This window comes from Colletotrichum orchidophilum (assembly GCF_001831195.1).
Source record: "Colletotrichum orchidophilum strain IMI 309357 chromosome Unknown Scaffold_74.1, whole genome shotgun sequence".
NCBI classification, from domain to species: Eukaryota; Fungi; Ascomycota; class Sordariomycetes; order Glomerellales; family Glomerellaceae; genus Colletotrichum; species Colletotrichum orchidophilum.
This window is the reverse complement of record NW_019173030.1, coordinates 207,549-228,209: the sequence shown is the minus strand read 5'-3', so window position 1 is coordinate 228,209 and position 20,661 is coordinate 207,549. Positions and strand designations below refer to the sequence as shown.

At 54.6% G+C, this 20,661-nt stretch overlaps 4 protein-coding genes across 4 annotated transcripts; 2 read left to right on the top strand and 2 right to left on the bottom strand.

Annotated features, from left to right (window-relative positions):
* Positions 1-1,869: 1,869 nt before the first annotated feature.
* On the top strand, positions 1,870-5,947 carry CORC01_08650 (leucine rich repeat protein; the record flags this gene model as incomplete). Its single annotated transcript, XM_022620280.1, has 5 exons — positions 1,870-3,218; positions 3,274-3,746; positions 3,799-4,083; positions 4,134-4,441; positions 4,490-5,947. Coding segments are annotated over 5 exons (3,873 nt in total), but the record flags the coding sequence as incomplete, so codon positions are not given.
* Positions 5,948-8,235: 2,288 nt separating this feature from the next.
* On the top strand, positions 8,236-12,836 carry CORC01_08649 (uncharacterized protein; the record flags this gene model as incomplete). The annotated part of the gene is made up of 3 exons (XM_022620279.1): positions 8,236-9,056; positions 9,113-11,638; positions 11,693-12,836. The coding sequence occupies 3 exons, from the start codon at positions 8,236-8,238 to the stop codon at positions 12,834-12,836; spliced, it is 4,491 nt and encodes a 1,496-aa protein (XP_022473273.1).
* A 2,971-nt stretch (positions 12,837-15,807) lies between these two features.
* CORC01_08648 (uncharacterized protein) lies at positions 15,808-15,975 on the bottom strand (the record flags this gene model as incomplete). Its single annotated transcript, XM_022620278.1, has 1 exon — positions 15,808-15,975. One exon carries the CDS (start codon positions 15,973-15,975, stop codon positions 15,808-15,810), a length of 168 nt encoding a protein of 55 aa, XP_022473272.1.
* A 2,527-nt stretch (positions 15,976-18,502) lies between these two features.
* CORC01_08647 (uncharacterized protein) lies at positions 18,503-18,805 on the bottom strand (the record flags this gene model as incomplete). Its single annotated transcript, XM_022620277.1, has 1 exon — positions 18,503-18,805. A coding segment is annotated over one exon (303 nt), but the record flags the coding sequence as incomplete, so codon positions are not given.
* Positions 18,806-20,661: the final 1,856 nt, after the last annotated feature.

Below are 20,661 nucleotides of genomic sequence, written 5' to 3'. Positions count from 1 at the left end.
GTGCCGTGGAGTGCCGTACGGATGCGCCATGCGTGCCGCAATTCCATGGTAAAAATGCACGAGAAGGACGAGATACTCGCAGTTTCCGGCGGCCTCGTCATTCTGCTTCTGGTGATACCGACAGGGTGTACGAAGTAGAACACATGGCCCACCCCTCCCTCGCCTTGGCACGCTGCGAGCTATAGACCCATGGCACCATGATCCACGTAAAACGTGCATAATGAGGTGGATAAGTGTGGACTTGTGTGTATGTTTCGAAGCCCGTGCGTGGATGTTCGTGGATATGCTGATGCTGTATCTGAAGTTTTGTTTCCCGACATCTCTCTCGTCTCTCTCTCTCTCTCTCTTCCCCTCCCTCCAGTGCTTTGTTTTGTGTGTTTTGTCTGTACATCAAACAGCGGCTGAGTGAGCTCCATCAACTTTGTTTTCAGCTGCCAGGAGTGGGCAGAACAGCGTACCCATGTCGAGATGAGGCATTGCATCTTGGTCCGGAAGGTAGAAGTGACTGTAGTGTATCTGTATACCTAGAGCATCCGTAGATAGGTAGAAATGCAAAGAAAATTGTACAGATGCAATCGGTGCCTTCCTTGTCAGCTTCCGGGGTTGCATGGGAAAAGGGCCGCACACAGCAAAACCCCACTGCAGGGCCAAGACTGCCCGCTGCGAGAAACGCCTCCCGTAAGGTAGGTAGGTACCTTAGGTGACGCGCCCTGCGTCTCCCTAGCTGTTTCCCATCGTCTTTGCAAGCAACTGCCTCGCCGACCACTGACCAGCAGCAGAAACCCCGCGCATGTCTCATTGGGCGACGCTTCCGGGGGCCAAAAACAGGATGGGCATCGATAACATCATAAGGTAGCTGCATCAAGCTTGGCCTACCGGCCTGCCTTTCGCCTTTCCCCTATGGATCCACGACGTACATGGCACTCCCAGCACTGGCCTCTCTCCCCGCCCCGTCTCTCTCCCATCTCTCAGCTTCCTCTCGCGTCTCCAAACCTCCCAGTGAATAAACAAGTAGGTACGGGTACCTAGGTGGCCATTCGTATCCGCGCCTCCCCCCACCCTTTCCCCCCAATTCCGATTCCTCTCACCTTACCTAGGTAGGCTGTCCGCTGTCTTCTCTTCGCCATGAACACCACCTTTCTTAGTCCCTGCCCTGGTGATTTTTATCCAACATGTTATCCCAAACCCGTCATTCTCATACATACCTGCCTGACCGAACCGACCCTATCCTGATGCGCTCTCTTGTTCTACCACTACTCACCTCACCCTCGCCTTGAATCCGGCTGATATACACGTGCCTCCTCGCCCGACCGTTCACATATTATCCCATCTTATCGTCCCCTTGCCCGACTCGTACCTGATCTGACCGCACCTGGCCCGACTCGTGCTGCCTTGTCTCTCCCAGCGGCCAGGATCAGGTCTCTTCTTCCAAGACTCGGGACATCCATCCGCATCCACCCACCCCAATCGTCCGAATTGCACCCCTCGGTCGTTGCTACCACGCTACTGCCGTCTGCCTCCAGTCTTCCCTTACCCTTCCCAGCAAGGTTCTTGGTTCTTGTCGGAGGCTTGCTGCACTCCGGTCCTTTCTCTAAACAGCTGTTCCCTGCTCCCGGAACCTCGAGGCACCTCTCCTTCTCCAGCGACGGGATAAGACCGTCACTTATTAACACCCCTCCGCCATCCGCCTCTTTGTGCACACGCTTTCTGACCCCCTCTTGTTTTGAGACCTGCTCTACCCTCTCACACCTTCAACTTCTGTCATCTCGAACCTTCGAACTCTGCATCGTTGTCTCGTCGACGGAGATACATCGCGCTTTTTCCTCCCGCCCATCTCTTTTTTCACCTTCACACCGAGTGTAAACAGCGCCATCACCACAGTATTTAATTGACCTCGACGACGTGCCTGTGGAAAACGTTACATGGCCCAATAATCGATTACTCGACCTTGACGGCCTCGAAGGCCCGAGTAGGCCGAGGCATTCCTACGACGACGGAATAGGCTGGGCTTGGACCCCCGATTACTGCACGTCAACTCTGTCGACCATGGACGCTGCCGCGAACCGAAGGTCAATGCTGCCCGTCATTCAGACGACAGATCATGGAGAGCCGCACAGCACAAGCAAAAGCCCGGCGGCAGAGCTCCGCAGCGTCTCGACACCGGCTTTGGGCGGCAAGAAGCGTAGTTTCTTAGCAAAGACCTTCAGGAAGGTCAGCAGCAGTTCGTCGTCGACCGACGTCGCCTCCATGTCTGAGGAAGCCTCGAGTGGCCTCCATATGAAGAGTAAACGGGTCCTTCACAAGAACAACGGATCCGGCGGCTCCAATTCCTCCTCCATTTTCTATCGCCTCAACCGTCGAGCTTCCAAGGACTCTTCCGCGAGCTCGCACATGTCCGAGGAAACACCCAACTATCTCAGCCCTCAGCCGCCAGCGCCTACCCCTATCAAGATTCTCAAACATGGAGCCTTGAAGACTGATAGTCGTTTGTGGAAATCGCGATCCGAATATGTCGTCTTAACTGATGGGCACCTCATCAAATTCAGCAGTGTCGAGGCAGCGAGGGCGACCTTTGCCGAACTGGCACCGCCGTCTCAGCGCCTAAAGAGATCGTCGACGTCTTCCTCTTTAAGTCAGGATGGGACGCACTCTGATGGTCGGGTTGAAATCCCACTGAGTAGGATCGTCAACATCTTCAACGAAGAGGGTGTGAGCCCTCACTTTGGGCTGGATGTCTGGTGGTCCGAGATTGCGCCAATGGTATCTTGGGCTTGCACAAAACTATTCTTTGGAATGCCTACTGAGCGCGACGATTGGATGTCGGAGATTCGCCATGCTATTCGTGAGTCTGTCGGCTCAACCGTTGTGCCAAAGGGACTCGTCGCCCCCAATGTCGAATCCGCCATTTACGCCATCGTTGCTACACAAGAGCCAGCATGCCATGGCTGCCCATTGGATATCTTCCCAGTCGTCCAACGCACCACCCTCCTCAGTACCAAAGCCGAGAACATTGAAAATGCCAAAAAGTCTCGAGACGGATCATCGTATTACTTACTTCTCGGCCAGAACAAATGCTATCTTGTGCGAGTTGCAAGGACTTCCGTGTACAAAGCTCCGCAGGATATCGAGATCAACACTGTAGTCTTTGGCTTGACATCGTTGGTTCGGTTGAAAGCGACCATGGTTCCGCACGAGGAGCGGTTCGTTCTTGGATTCCGGTACGTGTTTGATGTGTTTACGGCTCAGGACAGTACCACTAACCCCCTGTCCAAGACTGCCTTGTGAGAATGAGAAACGCCTCGAGCTTGCTAGTCGGTGGTACAGAGAGATCGTTATGACATTTATGAAGGCAGATCGCGCTGTGAAGCCTGCTTGGCCTCAGCATATGCAAAGACACATCTTCGACATCAGGGGTCTCACGGCTCAATTACTTCTTCCCACTGGTCAAGACTATGGCGGACTTAAGCGCACCCTTGAGGCGTATTGCGCCACGTTCCAGTGCAAGCCTCCCGAATGGACTGTGAATTGGAAGTGCGAACGCCGAGAACACTGCCCAGAATTTCGACTCCTCCCTGCGAAGGAAACAGGTGGATATTCGGCACTCCAGCTTTTGGCTGTCTTCAAGGCCCTCCGCTTCAACGACTACTTCAAGGCTCTATCGTTCCGTGACGTTGACTTCTCGCCACTCTGTGGTTTGACCGATGTTCCGGGCTGGGATGAGTCCGTGGCCGACGTTTCTCGCGATGGTAAGTCGATGACCGCTCTTAGTTCTCGAAGCATTTAAGCTGATCGTCGTAGGACTTGTCATTGATCCCGTGCATCGAGATATTATCAAGACTGCACCATTGTTATCCCAGGAAATCCATGCGGTCGCCTTCACCTCTGGTTCTATCCGTAAGATAGACTTGACCAACGTCCTGGCATCGCGCAACATTGTCGGTGTTTCACGCGCTCGTGCAGGGACCAAGAAGGATCCTGAGGTCGTTCGCCCTATTCTTCTGCTCCTTAAAACTCGCAGTACTCCTTGTGATACTCTGCTTGTTAGCGGTAACCCTCTGACGGCGGCTGAAGTTGACGATCTAGGTGAGTGGACTTGACGGGTTCCCATATTTCACGCAGCTGATGATATCCAGTGGGCGTCCTCCAAATTCCTGATCTTTTCAAGGAGCTTGATATCTCTAGATGCAATCTTGATGAGAGAAGCTTAGAGGAAGTCTGGGATGCTTTACCCTCCCAGGGATACAAGATGGAAGCTCTCAACACCTCACGCAACATTGGACATGTGGACCATATGGCCGTTAAGCAGAATCTATCTCATTTTTTCTGTCTACGAAAGCTCGGCATCGCCGGAAACTGTCTCACTCAGGCCAAGGACACGATCTTCTTCAACGAAACCATCATGGGATGGGGTCTTGAGGAATTGGATCTCTCAAACATCAACGTAAGTCAATTCAACATGGCCTTTATTCAGTTACTAATCTTATCCTAGCTCAATGACGCCACATTGCAAGTCCTCGCAGAATACTTGAAATCTTCAGAAGCCAACGGTCTTCGCAGGCTTGACCTCAACAATTGTGCCATGACTGGTTCCCAAATCGCCGCCCTATTCCGTAGCATGGGTGAAGGAAGAGTGATGACTTGCTCTGTCAGCGGCAACTACCTCGAGAAAGGCACGGAAGATTTGGCGTCTGCTATTGTCGAAAACTTTGGGCCGACTTCTCTCTTCATGGACATGGTCGAGTTCCAAAATGAAGATAACTACATCAAGCTCATCAAAGCGCTATCGCTCAACCGTACAATTCGGCTGCTGAGTCTGGTAGGAACATCGACTCCTGGGCAAGTCAGTGAGGACGCCTCTATGGCCGTCTCAGAGTTCTTTGCCACAAATGAGTCGGTTCAGTACCTCGACTTCTCAGGGTTTTCCGCCAAGCTCGATGAGGGTCAACTCGGTCTTGGTTTTTCGCGGTCCCTCTCTGGACTCGCTGAGAACACGACATTGCGTCACTTGCGAATCCGGAACCAAAAGCTGAACTTGAACATTGGCGATCTGGCACACGCGATCCATCTCAACCAGACCCTTACAACGCTTGATGTACAGGAGAACAACTTCAATCTGTCCAACTTGTCCCACATGGTCAGATCTCTTGACCACAACAGCTCTATTCAGGAGTTTTGCCCCTTTTCTCGGACTGAGCTCAGTCGGGCCATCAAGTCAAGCGTCCAAAACGTCGGTATGCCAACGAGCCAGCCCACCTCATCCCGAGCCCGCCGCGCATCCAAAGTCCTTACGAAGGCCACATTCGACAACTTTGCAATGGAGATGGACAAGAACAACGCTCTCATGGAAAACTTGAAGGATGAGTGGAGCGTCAAGACGGCTCAGATCGAACATCTTCTTGAGAGAAACCGGACCTTGACTCTTGAAAAAGAGATGGCACGTATGCAGTGGGATCCTCAGGAGGAAGGCCAGGAGGACTGGATCGCCCTCGAGCTCGGCAGCGTTTTTGGGGGTCTTGCTGTCAAGGCCATGAGGACCCGACGCAAGATTATGCAGCCTGGCTACCGTGGCAGTGTCTACTTTGGCGCAAGCACTCCGCCTCTGGAGGGAATGGAAGAGTTCGGGGCCCTGGCACCTCCCCACCATGTCACTCGTGAGGAAGTCATGGAAAGCCCCGCCACAGAGGTCGCCAGCGGTTCATCCGGCCTTCCGACACCTCCTGAATGGGCGCCCACGGAGAGCCCTGTCAAAGAGTACTCTATTGCGTCCAGCGCTCCACCGTCTCGCGATGCACCTCGCATCGTGGATGAGAACGCGGACGAGTTCGACCTTTCTCTTCTGAAACATATGATACAACATGGATTCAACCTCGACGAATCGACGCAGGACCGGTCCCAGGACGTTGGCAGGAAAGCGGGGTCCTCAGTGTCGACCACGAGACTCGAATGAATCAACATACAACCGAAACGAAGTACAAAAATATTGCAAAAGAAGAAACGAAAGAGAAGCGAAACGAAAAAAAATATCAAAGTCTCCACATTATGTGTGTCCCCTCCCACACACTCTCCCACGTTTACCAAATCATTAGACACTAGCGACGGCAACATCATTTTTTGCTTTTTTAGTGTTTAATCAGGCGTTCACAGAAGGCAGGAATAGGTATTTTCTCGGGATACCGCGCGGGATTGATACCCAGACTCGCAGGAAAGCTCTCGTAGTAGTATTGGATTCTATTGCGTGAGCACGTTTGGCTTAGTGTTTTTGGCGTTTGAGGTTCCCTCACTCAGCATACTGTTTTGTATTTTGCCCAATGTAGGAATACTATCAGAGGATGGAGTCTGCTTTGTTGGGAGGGTAGTCAGTTTCTCACCGATAATATATAATTGTGAGATTATTCAACATGAGTTGATAAAGTCTACCTTCTTCCATGAGGACGTTGATAGGTGAATCCAATATCGGTGGATTGAGGCCCCTCGACTTCCATGTCCACCTGCTTGGCTCTCATGTGAACTTATCGATAGTTTGCCTATCTCTTAGTCTCCTGTCGGCGTGTGCTGCTGCCATATCACCGCACTAAGTCAGGCTATGTATGCGGGCATGTCTTCTGAAGTAGGGATTAGTGAGCTCAGAGAATTTGATCACACGTGTCATTGGCCTCGTCCATCGGCGGCTTGTTCTGAGAGTAGCAAAATATCGATGTCTGAATTCGGCGATAGACTACTCCGACAGATTTTGTCGTGTGAGCTAGATCACATGTATCGGCCGGTACCGCAGGAGAACCCAGCACCGGTCAAATTACCTCCAGTAATATTAGGTACTCACGCTAACTGGCCTATGCGTCACATCTATGGTTTGAGAAATGTTTGGGCAGCCCTATGCTGGCGATTGGAAGAGATGGCGCAGGTAGTTGATCTCAGCACTTGGCACTGTAGCGTATCCGTATGCGTTGTCTACCCCGGATTTCGGGCCGCTGCATCCGGAGCCCATCCGGAGCCGGATGTCGTTGGTCAATGGACGGCGGTGCGGGGGTTGCCGCATATTCGGTTCGGGTCGAAAGTTGTCAGGATTCAATAAGGGCACAGCGTCATACTCCGTAGAGGCTGAGAGGTTTCACTTCAGAAATACCCACCTGAATTTCCTGCAATCCCTGCCTGTACGCTGCGCGTAGGCGGCTTGTGTTTGCCGATGCATTGGACGCTTGCTGCCATCTCCCTGTTTTGCGCGGACCGACGTGTCGAAACTCTGACGCTGCAGATGTGGGGGGGGCCGACGCGAAGAGGGAGAACAAATTATGGGGCAGAAGCTGTGGCTGTTCAGGTACTTGTCTGGTTGGCGTGAATACCGTATTGTTCTAGAGCTACGGAATACGGGAAGTTGGAATGTGGCAGTGCACGCTGAACAGTACACAGTAAAATAGACGCTGTGTTTTGGGTGGTGCTACCATCGACGACTTCGAACAAGAGACTAAACGTCACAGGCGTGCGAAGCTTCGATGCGTTTAACGAGGACCGAGCGTACCTTTAAGCGAATAGAAGTAAGGCGCGATGGTGGCACGTTGGGTTCATCGTGCCGACTCGAACTGAGACACCTTGCAACTACCTACGATTTTTCCAAGTACTTACCACCTCAACGCAATATGATAAACATTTCGGAAAAGTAAAGACATTCACAAGTCGTCAAAAGTTCCAACCCAGACTCGGAAATGGGCACGACGGTCCAGGCGTGCTTTGAGAAGCTTAAACGCCAGAGATAGTCGCTTCGCTAAGAACATATGCATGACTTGTTGCAATACGCCGTTCCAGCCCATGCAGCACCACGTAATGTTCTGCAATGAAGACCCACTCTGGCCCAAGCCACATTTGGAACTCACAGATCCTTGCTCGCTCTGCTGCCAGGCTCCAACTGGGCAAACCAACCACTTTACTGGCCCCCGTCCAAGCCGCCGCACCTTCCTACTGAAACCTCCGTGTCAAGCTGGACACTTGTGAGCGCTTCGTCATCAGCGTTGCCATCACTCCGGCCACCACTTTCTTCTTCCTCCGCCTCCGCGACCTGCTCTCAGCAATTCTACAAAGAATTGGACAGCTCTCAACCACCTTGATCGACGGAGATCCTCCGCTCGTGACGTTCGTCCGTCCTTCTAATTCCCATCCCCTTATCGTCTGGTCTCCTAATCGTCCATCAGGAGTCTCTCTCTCTTTCGAGCCCGACCTCCTCGTCGGCCCAACTCACCCATCATGTACTCGAACTCGAACGCCTTTCTCGGCGGCAACAGCCAACGGCCCGGCGCGCAGCAATATGGTGGAAGCTCTTTCGGCCAGCAGCCAGGACAGCAGCAGCAGCAGCCCAGCCCGTTTGCTCCTCAGCCCACGGGCTTCGGTCAGGCGCCGTTGCAACAGCAATTCACTGGCTACCCGGGGATGCAGCAGCAGCAACAGCAACCGCAACAGCAAGCTCCGCAACAGCTCCAGCCCCAGTTCACCGGCTTCCCCGGCCAGGCCCAGCCTCAGCAGAGCTTCCAGACCGGCGCTCCTCCGATGCCGTCGATCCCCGCGCAGTACCAGCCGCAGTTCCAGCAGCAGCAGCCTCAGCAGACTGGATTCCCGGGTCAGCCGCAGCAACAGCAACCTCAGCCGACCGGCTTTGCCCAACAGCAGCAACCTCAACAGACTGGCTTTCCCCAGCAGCAGCAGCAGCCTCAGCCTCAGCCTCAGCAGACTGGGTTCCCGCAGCCCCAGCAACCCCAACCTACTGGCTTTCAAAGCCAGCAGCAGACGGCTGCTCCGACCCCTATCAAGCCCCAAGCTACGGGGTTCAGCCAGATGGCTGCTTCTTTCCGAACTGGAGGAACGCCGAAACCAGCTGGCCGACGCTCCAAGTCTGCCAACAAGATCCCGAACATTCGATTGTCATTCATTACTGCCCCAGACCAGTCCAAGTTTGAGACCCTCTTCAAGTCTGCGGTTGGCGAAGGCCAGGCAGCAACAATGTCCGGAGATAAGGCGAGAGACCTGTTGATGCGATCACGCTTAGATGGCGATTCGCTCTCACACATCTGGTTAGTATTCTATAGCTCTGTCGCCATAGCCGACCATACTGATGGGTCATTCACAGGACTCTTGCCGATACGACTCGATCTGGGGAGCTTCACTTCCCCGAATTCGCTCTCGCGATGTACTTGTGCAACTTGAAACTTACCGGAAAGTCCATTCCTTCGACCTTGCCCGAGACCATCAAGAACGAGGTGTCCAGCGTTGTGGACATTATCAACTTCAGCATTGCCGAGGATGCAGGTAGAGACACACCCGGCAGCACTACTACCGGCAGATCGAGCACCGAACCCACGATTCACCAGCCTCAGCCTCAAGCCTCAAACTCCCAGCTTTTGCAGGCCCAAATGACCGGCTTCCCTGGGCAGCAAGCTCAGGGCTTTGGACAAACGCAAGGGCTACAACCTCAGCAGACCGGATTCCCTGGCATCAACGTGCAACCCACCGGAATGAACCCGCAACCTACGGGTTACAATGGACCACGACCGCCAATGCCACCTATGCCCACGGGGTATGGCAACAGCCTCATGCCGGGCGGAGGTCCAATGGCTGCGCCTTTGAATGCGCAACCTACCGGCCGCCCCGGTCAATGGGGTCTCGTAAACGCGCCCTCCACAGGCCTGCCCAACATTGATGCTCTGCAGGCTAGAATGATGCCCCAGCAAGGCCGTGAGCAAGGGAGCTTTACTACGCAGGGTCTGCAGGGTAATGCTGTCATTCCTTGGGCCATCACCAAGGAGGAGAAGCATCGCTACGACGCTCTCTTCAAGGCATGGGATGGACTCCATAAGGGCTTCATTGGCGGTGATGTTGCCATTGAAATCTTTGGACAGAGTGGTCTCGAAAAGCCGGATCTCGAACGCGTCTGGACTCTTGCGGACAATGGTAACAAGGGTCGCCTGAACCTGGACGAATTCGCAGTTGCCATGCATTTGATTTACAGGAAGCTCAACGGCTATCCTTTACCTAACCAGCTGCCGCCTGAACTTGTTCCTCCTTCGACGAGAAACTTTAATGAGTCTATTGGCACCATCCGGTCAATGTTGAGCCAGGAGTCAGAGTTCCGTTCCAAGTCTGGCGCTGCTCTGCTTCCTCAAAAGACCGGTGTCAGTTACATGAAAACTCACTCGTTGAGAGGTACACCTGGCGGTCAAAGCACTGGGCGTAAGGATGCCACCGTATTTAAGAACAACGATGAGCAGGTTGGATATAGGTCTAGTGCCCGTCGCCGCGTCGGCAACAATTCGCCTCGCCCCGAATCACCTTCCTCTACCGCATATGACGACCTTGGACTTGATCAATTGAAGAAGAAGATTCGAGAGAAGGAAGTCCTCCTCGACGCTATGGACTTTGCTGATGAGAAGAATTTGGAGGAGGACGATTTGCTTGACAGACGCGACCGTCGGGAAGCAGAAGAGCTTTACCGCCGTATTCGCCGCATCCAAGACGACATTGACGTGCACCCGGATGCCGCGCTCTCGACGGGGGATTCGGAAGCCGAGAGACGATCGTTGAAGCGACAGCTCCAGAACCTCACAGACAAGGTCCCGGAGCTGGCCTCTGCCGTTCGCAAGACCGAAAAGGCCATTGCAGATGCAAGACTCGAGCTCTTCAGGCTCAAAGATGCAAAGGCTCACCCAAATAGCGCTGCTGCCATTGTCGGCACCGGTCCTGGCGGTGCAGTAACAGAGTCAGACAGGTTGAAGGCCAGGGCCAAGGCTATGATGCAGCAGCGCACTGCAGCATTGACGGGCAAAAAGGTCGAGTCGAGCTTCGATGACGAAGGCCCCAAGCGCCTGGAAGAGGAGAACCTCAAGGTCAAGACCGAAAAGGAGAACAACGAGAGCATGGTCAGAGACGTGGAAGATTCTGTGCGTGACTTTGCGCGCGGCATCGAAGATAATTTGAAAGAAGGTACCACAACCGCTTCCAACGAACACGAGAAACGACGCTGGGAGGACGCTCTGGGTGTTGAGGACGAAGTCAGAGATTTTATCTTTGATCTCCAACGATCTAGCCGTGCTGCGCGTGTCCGGGCTCAGGACCGACGTCCCACGTCCTCTTCGTCGCCCTCGGCCGCTCGTGCATCATCAAGGGAACCTGCTGCGGCCAGTCCGGCCGCCCGGTACGAGAGCCCGGCGCCTCCCTCGCGTACCACTACTCCCGGAGGCTCGTACTCTTCTTACAAAACGCCCGAGGAGCGTGCTGCTTTCATCAAACAGCAGGCTGAGCAGCGCATGGCTGAGAGACTTGCTGCCCTGGGTATTAAGGCTCCCACTAAGCCTGGTGAGACGGCTGCCCAGAGAATGGAGCGTGAAAGAGCCGAACGTGCTGCTAAGCTGCGCCAGGCCGAGGCGGAGGATGAGCGCCGCGAAACTGAACGTCAAGCCCGGCTCGCCGAAGAGACGGGCGCTCCGGCTCCCGCTGCCAAGAAGCCTCCCCCGCCGCCGTCGAGGAAGGCCGCCAAGAGTGACGCTGCTGAGAGAGAGGCCACTCGAAAGGCAGAGGAAGATCAGGCGGCCAGACAGGCCGAAGAAGAGCGTCTCGCCAGGGAACACGAGGCGCAACAGCGTGCCACCAAGGAGTTGGAGTAAGCTCACTGTAGACGATGACCGAAGATGATTATGTGCTAATGAATTCACAGGGCGAACGCCAGAGAGCAGCAAGATGATCTCGAGATCGAGCGACAGTCTGCTGCAGCTCGTCTTAAGGCACTCGAGGAGCAAGTCAAGCAGGGCAAGCTCAAGAAGGAGGAGGAGAAGCGCAAGAAGAAGGCCGCCCTCGCTGAACAAAGGGAGAAGGAGGCCAAGTTGACGGCACAGAGGGCCGAGATTGAAGCTGCTCGTCAGCGCGAGTTGGAGCTCCAACGCCAGCTCGAGGCCATGAACGACGACGACGACAGCTCATCGGATGACGAGGATGGCCCTTCTCAGATTACCCCCCAGGCCTCTACCCCTACTCAAGGCGGCAGCCAGATCAGCAGTCAAGAGCTCGAGAATGCAGTACCAACTGTCATTACCAGCCCTCCCACTGAGAACGAGAGCCGTAACCCATACCATCGCATGCTCTCTCACTCATCCGAGTCCACCTCGGCCCCGAGCGAACCTTCGGCGCCTGTCGCCGCACCGCCGCCACTCCCGGCGGCTGCGCAGTCTACTAACCCCTTCCACCGTATGGCGCAAGAGAGCAAGGCTGCCCCCGCGGCTGCCTCCCCCCCGCCTCCTTCCGGGCCCTTCTCCCGCAAACGCCCTGATGAGGACGACGATTGGGGCACGGATAAGGAGGACGACGAGGATTCCGACGATGATGACCGTCCCGGCGGCAGTAGCGCGGCGGCCTTGGCATCCATCTTGTTCGGAACTATGGGACCGCCGCGACCACTTTCAGCTACCGGAGACAAGCCGACGTCTAACCCCGTCAGCCCGGCTATGGGGAGCGATGCCTCACCTGCGTTCCCTCCTCCCCCGCCGCCTATGCCAGCCACTGGTGCTCCTCCTCCCCCGCCGGGCCCAGCACCCGAGGCTCCTTCGGCCCCTCTTCCGCCACCGTTGCCGACATCGCCCGCGCCCGCGCCAGGTGGCCCGCCGCCGCCGCCGCCTCCTCCTCCAGGCATGGGAGCTCCACCGCCACCGCCTCCCCCACCACCGGCGGGTGACGCACCGTCAGGGCCCCCGCCAGGCGGCCGACCTGCCGGTCTGCTTGGGGAAATCCAGCTTGGTAGGGCCTTGAAGAAGACCGAGACTCGCGATAAGAGCGGTGCCGCTACTGCAGGCCGCGTTTTGGATTAAATGCTCTAAGCTAGTACCACCAGTCCGTGCTGGCAGTGGAGGATGTCACGGGGAAGGCACAAAGAGGCTCTGTCGAGGTAGCTTTCAGGTTGGAAGTATAATAATCAGTTCCCAGTGGCAAGATTTAAGAGAGGGGTTGGAGGCGTGCGTATTGTTCCATTATCAGACAGATTTCCCCCGCTAGTAATGCTGCAAACCCCGAGTTCTTTCTTTTATTTCTTGGCCCGTGACCCCCCGGCTGGCTGCCAGTCCGTCGTGTCAAACAAAGAATCCAAGCTGTACAATTCGGCACGAGCTAAACCTGGTGAGGGCCATGCGTTGCGTGCGTGCGTGCGTTGCGTGCGATGGCATGAGGCCACCATCACCCCTCTCTCTCTCTCTCTCTCTCTCTCTCTCTTTTGGCCCAGCGTGCTGACGCTAATCGAGTGTTTGCATGGAGCTTGATCGTCTCCGCAGGGAGCCGGTGCGGCGGCGATGGCGTTGGTGTGGTTATTGGCGCTGCTGGTCCGAGTCCCAACTCCCCGAGTCTTTCGGGGGTTACAGCTATACTTGGTTTGCTTAAGTACCTTTGCGGTAGGTGAGTGAAGGGGTATTTTTTTCCCCCTTTGGAGGGGACGAGAAGGATGATTAGAGCAGACTTTTCGAGACACCCAAGAAGGAAGGGGGGGGTTTGGTTTGATGCAGGGCAAAAGCAAGGGTAGATTAACGCTCGATTACGTGCATCTCTCGGCCCATTGATGGTGAAGATCTCAGAAGTGACGGGTGAAGTAAGATTCGGGGGTTTCATGGATGTTGGGGTTATCGATCTTGCAGTAGTGCTTTCTCTGCGAGCCACACGCGAACGCGAACGTGTCGTCGTGTTGGGAAAAGTGTGTTTTGTGTTTATTGCCATTCCATCTCATCCGAAGGGGCCTCGAATCTTTGAAAGGGGGAGGGAATCAAACAGTTTGCGCCATCTGCTGCATGATACGCACTTGCATTGGAGAAAAATGTTCCCGGGGAGGGGGAGGGGGGGGGAGTTCACCATGTCACGACGACTGCGATGGCCTCTCGCTCTACAGTAGCACTACTGCAGGTCTTTCATGCGCCTCACGTCACGACATGAGCATCTACTGCAGCCGGGGGTCCTTACCTGCTCCGCGCAAACCATCACCATCCCCCGGCTTTCTCGGGAGCGCTGGCTTGTATCGTTATACGGGACTGGTTGCATAGACTAATGTAGGTGCGAGGCCAACTGACGGCAGAGAGAGAGGAAAACGAAGAGGAAAACGCTCTAGTGATGGGGCTAGATATGCACGCCGGCCGTCTTCGTCTTTGTAGCAGTCGACGCCGGGGGGGAGAGAGGGAGAGCTACAGAGCTACAGAGCTACAAGGCGTGACTACTACAGAGCTGCAGTAGGCTGAGCAGAAGAGCTATCAAAAGACGTTCAACGTTCAAGGTTGGAATATGGTTGGTTGCACTCGGCTAGGAAGCTTGGGACAGGTGGATCTACGGGTCCTGTTTCCCTCTTCCCCTCCCCCATCCCCTCCCCTCCTTCAAGCTTCACCCACATGGAAGAGACGGTTCTGGATCTGCAAAGGTGACTTTTGTGCCGAAAGGCTGAAAGCAGAGTCTTAGTTGAAAAATTGGTAACTCGGATTCATAGAGAAGAGTCGCTGCAGGACAGTGCATGCTGGAAAAAGGGACGTGCTCTGCAGCAGCATCTCTCTTCTACCTTTGGGATCTCCATTTCTCTCATGGACCCGGGCCCAGGCTGTCACGGTCAGATGGGGGGGGACAGCACTACGACCTCGATGAAACATATGCACGGATGAGGTGCTCGTAAGGTGTGAAAAAGAGAAACCTCAGTTCAGAGCTACCCTAGAAATCCTCCCAGCCTCCGGACTTTTTTTTTGGATCGCATGGAAACGGCTATGGAAGGACGAGGGGTAGAGAGACTGTGTATGCTGCATTACTGTTGAGACTTGAGGTCCTCGGGAGGATTGTGTCTCGGTCCTGCGAGTCTGTGTGTTTGTTACAGTTTGAGAGGGCCGACGGGCTCCGGGGTGGCGTTTGGAAGAGGGCGCCGAATACTCTCGAAGGAAGGGTAATGCGATATTTCTGGAGCGTCCTAAGGTGGTCCCAACCATGGACGGCCAAACGGCTGAAAAGGCCGAGGGTTCACACATGCGTCTTATGACATGGCTGATGTGAGGGAGGATGCAATGAATGGCCTTATTCGTATCCATAGAGGCCCTGCATAATGGGCCAGAGATCGGATGTTGGTCTATGCTTCATGCTTGCTTTTTGCGTGCATTGGATCTTTTTCACGTACAATGTACAAAACTTGCAAAGACGGGGAAGCCGAGGGACCCGTTTTCCAAACCCAGCTTTCGCACGTAGAGGCAAACTCTTGCAACACTAGTGAAAGAAGAAATTGAAACCGAGGCGGACGGATCATGGATGGGAATCAAAAGCAAATGAGATGGCAAATGCGTTGTCCATTGTTGGGGAGACGGGAATGAGGAGAGCCACGAGAGCATTGTTGGCGGCAATTGGGCATCTAGAGTCCGTCAACTTTTGGCCCGTCAATGCTTCCTTCCAGGGTGCTGAGGATCACAGACTCGACGTGGGATCGGCCAACGGACGGACGGCGACAATGCGCGTGAGCTGAAATGCGGCCAAAGCTTTCTTCGGTTGCCTTGGTTTTTCTGAACGACAGCCCGTAGGATTATCTGGCGATATGGGGCCCCTTACATGGCCTCACATGGGAGATCAGGCCTGGGGTTGGAAGCCGAGTAGCTTGGAGATGATAAGGTAAGGCAGGGCAGGCCGCAGGTTGGCATATGCGGCGGTCCTCTCCTCTGGGTATCGTCACGCTAGAGACGACACGACGGACAAGGCAGGGACTGAATCAGAGATGGGATGGGAATGAGGATGGGAGAAGGACCGGCACTTTGGGCGGGTATATCAAAAGCAGCGCTATTAATATCAGGAAAGCAGGGATGCATGCTCCAGTGGGGGACCCAGCAGGAGAGTGACAGTCTGTGAGACCGAAATGATGGAGAGAAACGTATCCGTAGAGAGGGAGAAAAGGAGGAGTACAGTAGTGCGATGCAGCGGCTCGCGGGTTGTGGTCCGCCGCGAGTGTTTGCGCATTGAAACGGATAGTCAGAGTCCCATCAAACGAACGTGTGAGCTGGCAGTTGACGGGGTCGGGAAACGCACGAGAGAAAGACAGTGAGAGAGAGAGAAAGAGAGAGGGAGGGAGAGTTAGAGGAAATAATGGTCAGAGAATGACGAAAACTCTATCCCATTTCCGCCATATGTCTCTGAATTTTCCCATGAAATACTCCATATCGTCAGGGAAGCGAGGAGGAAAATTTGATCACCGGAGCGGATTCCGTGGGGATCTCGATGCCCTTTTTTTTTTTTTTTTTTTTTTTTGGTCTCACCTCTTTTTTTCTGCCCAAGTGTCGAGAGAGCTGAGAGCACGAGGTGGGAAACATGCCGAGATGGGGAAAGCGAAAAGTCAGGATTAGGGGCGAGCTAGATGCGTTGTCAATGATGTGCGAGATGGGATATCTCCCGTAGGATAGATTTGCATCTTATGCGAAGATCGACTGACAGGGTGTGACGACTAGGCTGAACCTGGAAGCAGAAAAGCCAAGGTAGGTAAGGTACCTGGCAGCCCCCTCACGGTTTGTGAACGGATTGCGCAAAATTGGGAGGGGAGGCTCACATGGGAGAGGATGCCCGCCAGGTACCGGACCGACAGCACGAGGTGAGAACCGTGAGAGGGTGGGCAGCAGCAGCAGCAGCAACAGCACGACCTGGGGCTCGAGCAGCAAGCTCGAGCGGTGAATGGGGAAGAATGAGTGGTGAGAGATGCAGCGGCAGGAAACAGAGAAATTGCTTCCCAGAACCCTGCTTGGTCTGCACCATACAAGCTGAGCCTTCACTTGCAAAGTTGCACGTACACTACTTCTTCCACTGGCGGCAGGTCACGCAGGTCACAGGTGTATCCGTACAAAGTACGTACCGTCGAGACTGGGAAGTGGCTTCGAGGCCAAGGTGGAACCTGATGACAGGAACAGGCAACCTGCAAGAAACTTGGGAGTTGGCACCAATTCTGGTTGAAACATTGTCAGCTAGCGGAGCCAGAAGAGCCAATGAGAAGGCTCGAGGTGGAAACGGTTTGATTGGGGAGCAAGAGCTGGGCACGTCCGGGCACTTTGGCGGAGACACGAGGTTTCTGGAAAGAGCAGCAAAAAAACATGTGCGAAGGGATTGGACTGGGGCTGCGGTAGCGAGAAGGGATGATGTCACGGATGGGAGCAGGGGAGGCCAAGGGGGGTGAGGCCGGGAGGGGGGTGGTTCCGCTCTCGGTATTTCGTATCATCGGACGGGCCATTCGGGTCGTTCGTGAATTGCTGGATTGCCTCGTAGGCTCATCAGCACGCGGTCTCACAACTCCATACATGGTAGCTTTACGGGTACAGAGAGAATTGAAGCGAAGGGTCACAGGTATCATGACTAGTGTCAGATGCCCTCTTTAAATGGTAGCCCCAGTGGCTGATGTGGTTCTGTACCTGACATTAAGGAGCGCCAATGATGAGATGTTGTCTTGATTTCTGAGACCGTTTCCCCGTACCTGGGCGCGCTGGCTTCTGAACACCTAGGTTTCGGGCCCAGTGGAGAAACACGCATATTGTAGCAGTCTTGTCGTAATCGGCGTTGTGGCCTGGACGTTGCCTTCTTCTAGTGCAACAGAGTTCCAGAGTCTGCGTCGTCAATGGCTGTATCCGTTTACTTGTGATTGAAAGACAAGGGTTGAGGCGACACGGCTGTCCACCACCGCCCGTCCACGACGGTGGTTCGACGTCGCCCATTTAGAGATGGCATGCTTATTCGTCAGGCTCACTTCAATGCAACACCGCGGCTGCCGTCGCCATTCCGCAGAGAGCAAAGACCCGGTGGACACCGCTCATCCATGGGATTAGCCTTTCAAGGTTCCCAACGTATATCCGTGCAGCTGCTGTTAGTGTCTTCACGGCCGGCGATGAGCGCTCCGGAGTGCTCCCTGCGCCGAGGCTTGAGCACTTTTAGTCATTTTTTGACTAGAATTTCATGGGTAACCTTCTTAAGCTCTTGGAAAGTGCCCCATTAAGCCCAATTCTACAAGTCTGTTCGTTCGGTCGGCCGTTGGGTAACAAACAGCTGGGATGATGGAAGCATTGATGAGAGTGATGGTATCCTCCCGTGCCTCCTAATACACGGACGGGCTGGTTGTCAGGCTCGGGCCAAAAAAAAGTCCCGTCCAGCCGTCCAAGACTTTCAAAAAATGCAGAGCACGAGGCAAGAGATGGAAGATGAGCGGAATGAACGCGCGCAATCGACTCTCGTCTTATATCATCGGGAGGTAAAGTGAGACGCTCGTCACATTCCGTACCTGACGATCTGGCCAACTTTAGACGGGTCTTGGTAGGTCTCGGTCTCAGTCTCACAGCGGGGACAATCGTTGCGAGACAGCCTAAGCCATTGGGGAGAAGGGGGGCGGAAAGAATATGAAATTTTGTTAAGTGGTGTCAGTCTGACAAAAAGAAAGAAGATGTCGTCCAGCCTTTTCAGCGGTTATCCGTGATTTCCTACCCGTGATGGACACATGAGTTGGGATGACCCAGTTTCATCGGATGGGGCACGACAGCCAATCGGAGGCACAATCATGTGATTTAATTCTTCTGATTGGCCAACAGGTGACGCGTTTGTTGTTTTCTTCCCGAATCGGTGAGACGCGTCGGCTACGCGCCGACTTCATTCCATGATCTGTGCCTAGAGCCCTCGACCCAATCAATCCCAGCAGTAGCGCACGAAGAAGGCCAGACGAGGACACCACCTTGAGGACACAGAACCGTCGCAGCGCGCAGAGCGAATCGGTGACCTCTTTTCCAGCCCTCACTGGCTCACACACAGCAGCAGCAGGAGCAATTTTTGCCTCTTCTCTTACCTGAGATAGAAAGCCAGTTTCGTCACGGCTGCAGATCAGATCAGATCAACCAATTGACGGCAAATGGGCGCTTAGCCGAACAGCCACTACTGTGAGGGAACTAGCAATTCGACCATCGCCAGAGGAAGAAAAGGCAAACCCATGGTCTCTTTTTTTGGCCTTGCGCTACCTGCTGGACTCGACCGTCTCGGCCTGGGCTTCTTTTGACATTTGGTAGTTTCGAGACAGTCGCAACACCACGAGGGACGAAGTCAAGGACGAGCGATATCACAGTTTGCACCATTGCCCACAGCATCCACAGGTATTTCCCCGGCAGAGCCCTGCATGCAACACCATTCGCCGCCCGTCAAGCTGCATCTACCGACTCTAGTAGTGTAGTAGCTGTTATCTACAGCATCCATCCCTGTGGCGTCTGAGAGTAGGGGACCTTTGGGGGTGCACATCCAATGGAAATTCAACTTACCGGTGGCAGACACGCACACATTTCTGTCGGAAGACAGCGCAAAAAGAGGAGTACTGTGAAGCCCGCGGCGGCCCACCACGGACTCTCGCATGAACTGCAAAACCTGCTTGCATACGGACAGTACGTGCATAGCATAGCCTTCCCGTCCTGTCGCCATTTTTCGCCCCATTCACATTTGGTACAAACGTCGTCACCTTTACCATACGTAGTAGTAGGCTCTGGGATCCTCTCTTTCTCTCTGCCAGACGTAACCCGCGCAGACACACTTCCCCCTCTCCACCAGTCTGACAGGCCTGGCCCCGAGAGCATTGAGCTTCTTCTCAACTTCTCTCACTCTCTCCTCAGACTTGGACCTGAATTGGAGCCGGGAGAAAGTCTGTTCGACTTCATCCGACCGGGCTGGCTGGCCCTCTCTCGACGGCGGCCCAAGCAAACGCGCAAAGACAAACGCAAATCCTCAGCGCCTGACAGAAACCAACCGGCCTAGGGCACCGACCCCCGGATGCGAGCAGCTCTACACTACTTCAGGTCTCTTCTTTCTAATCGCTCTCCCGCTCGGCGACGGTTGGCTTCCAACTTCGACCTCGTTCGGGACGGCGTGTTCCAGCAAACGGTCAACCTTGCCGTGCATCCCATCATCGCCCATCGCCCATCTTCACACTTCACACCCATCATCCATGCATACATGCTACTAAGTGCTACTGTGCCTATGCCTATGCCATCGCACCCCGGACGATATCAAGCACACTCGCGCACACCACAGTGACCACACCTAGCCTACTAGGTACTCCATTACACTCCCTGCATCTAACCAGACTACGGAGGTCCTTTACACTACACACCCTTGCTGCCACCTTCGGTGGACCCTAGCCTGGTCGGTCGTCACAGCCCACGCTCCTCTCGTCCAATCGCCCATTCCTCCCGTGCTCCAGAGGCCCCACCAGACATCTCTGGGCTTGCTGCGCTGGCCGCCCACCTCTTCAAAGACATCCCGGTCCTCTCCACTCGCCTTGGCTGAAATCAATCCATCCTTCTGCCGCCGGCTCCCACACTTTACTCCTCCTCTTCCTCACTGCCTGCTACCTACCATACCTACTACTACCGCTGCCGCTGGCTCGCCTACTACATCTTACCTACCCTCCTCTCCCTCGCGTGGTATCGTGCCTGATATCCCCTCTTTTCTTTTCATCTTTCTGCAGCCATAAGCCATATCTCACCCTCGCCTGCTGACTCTCCTCTCACCCTCACACACACACATACACACACATCCTCATCCCATAGCTACCGGGCTTCACATAGCAGCATCGTCGTCGCCGTTCACATCGCCCTTCAATTTTGTCGGGCAGCGCTCAACGCAGAAAATCGCCTTCGCTTG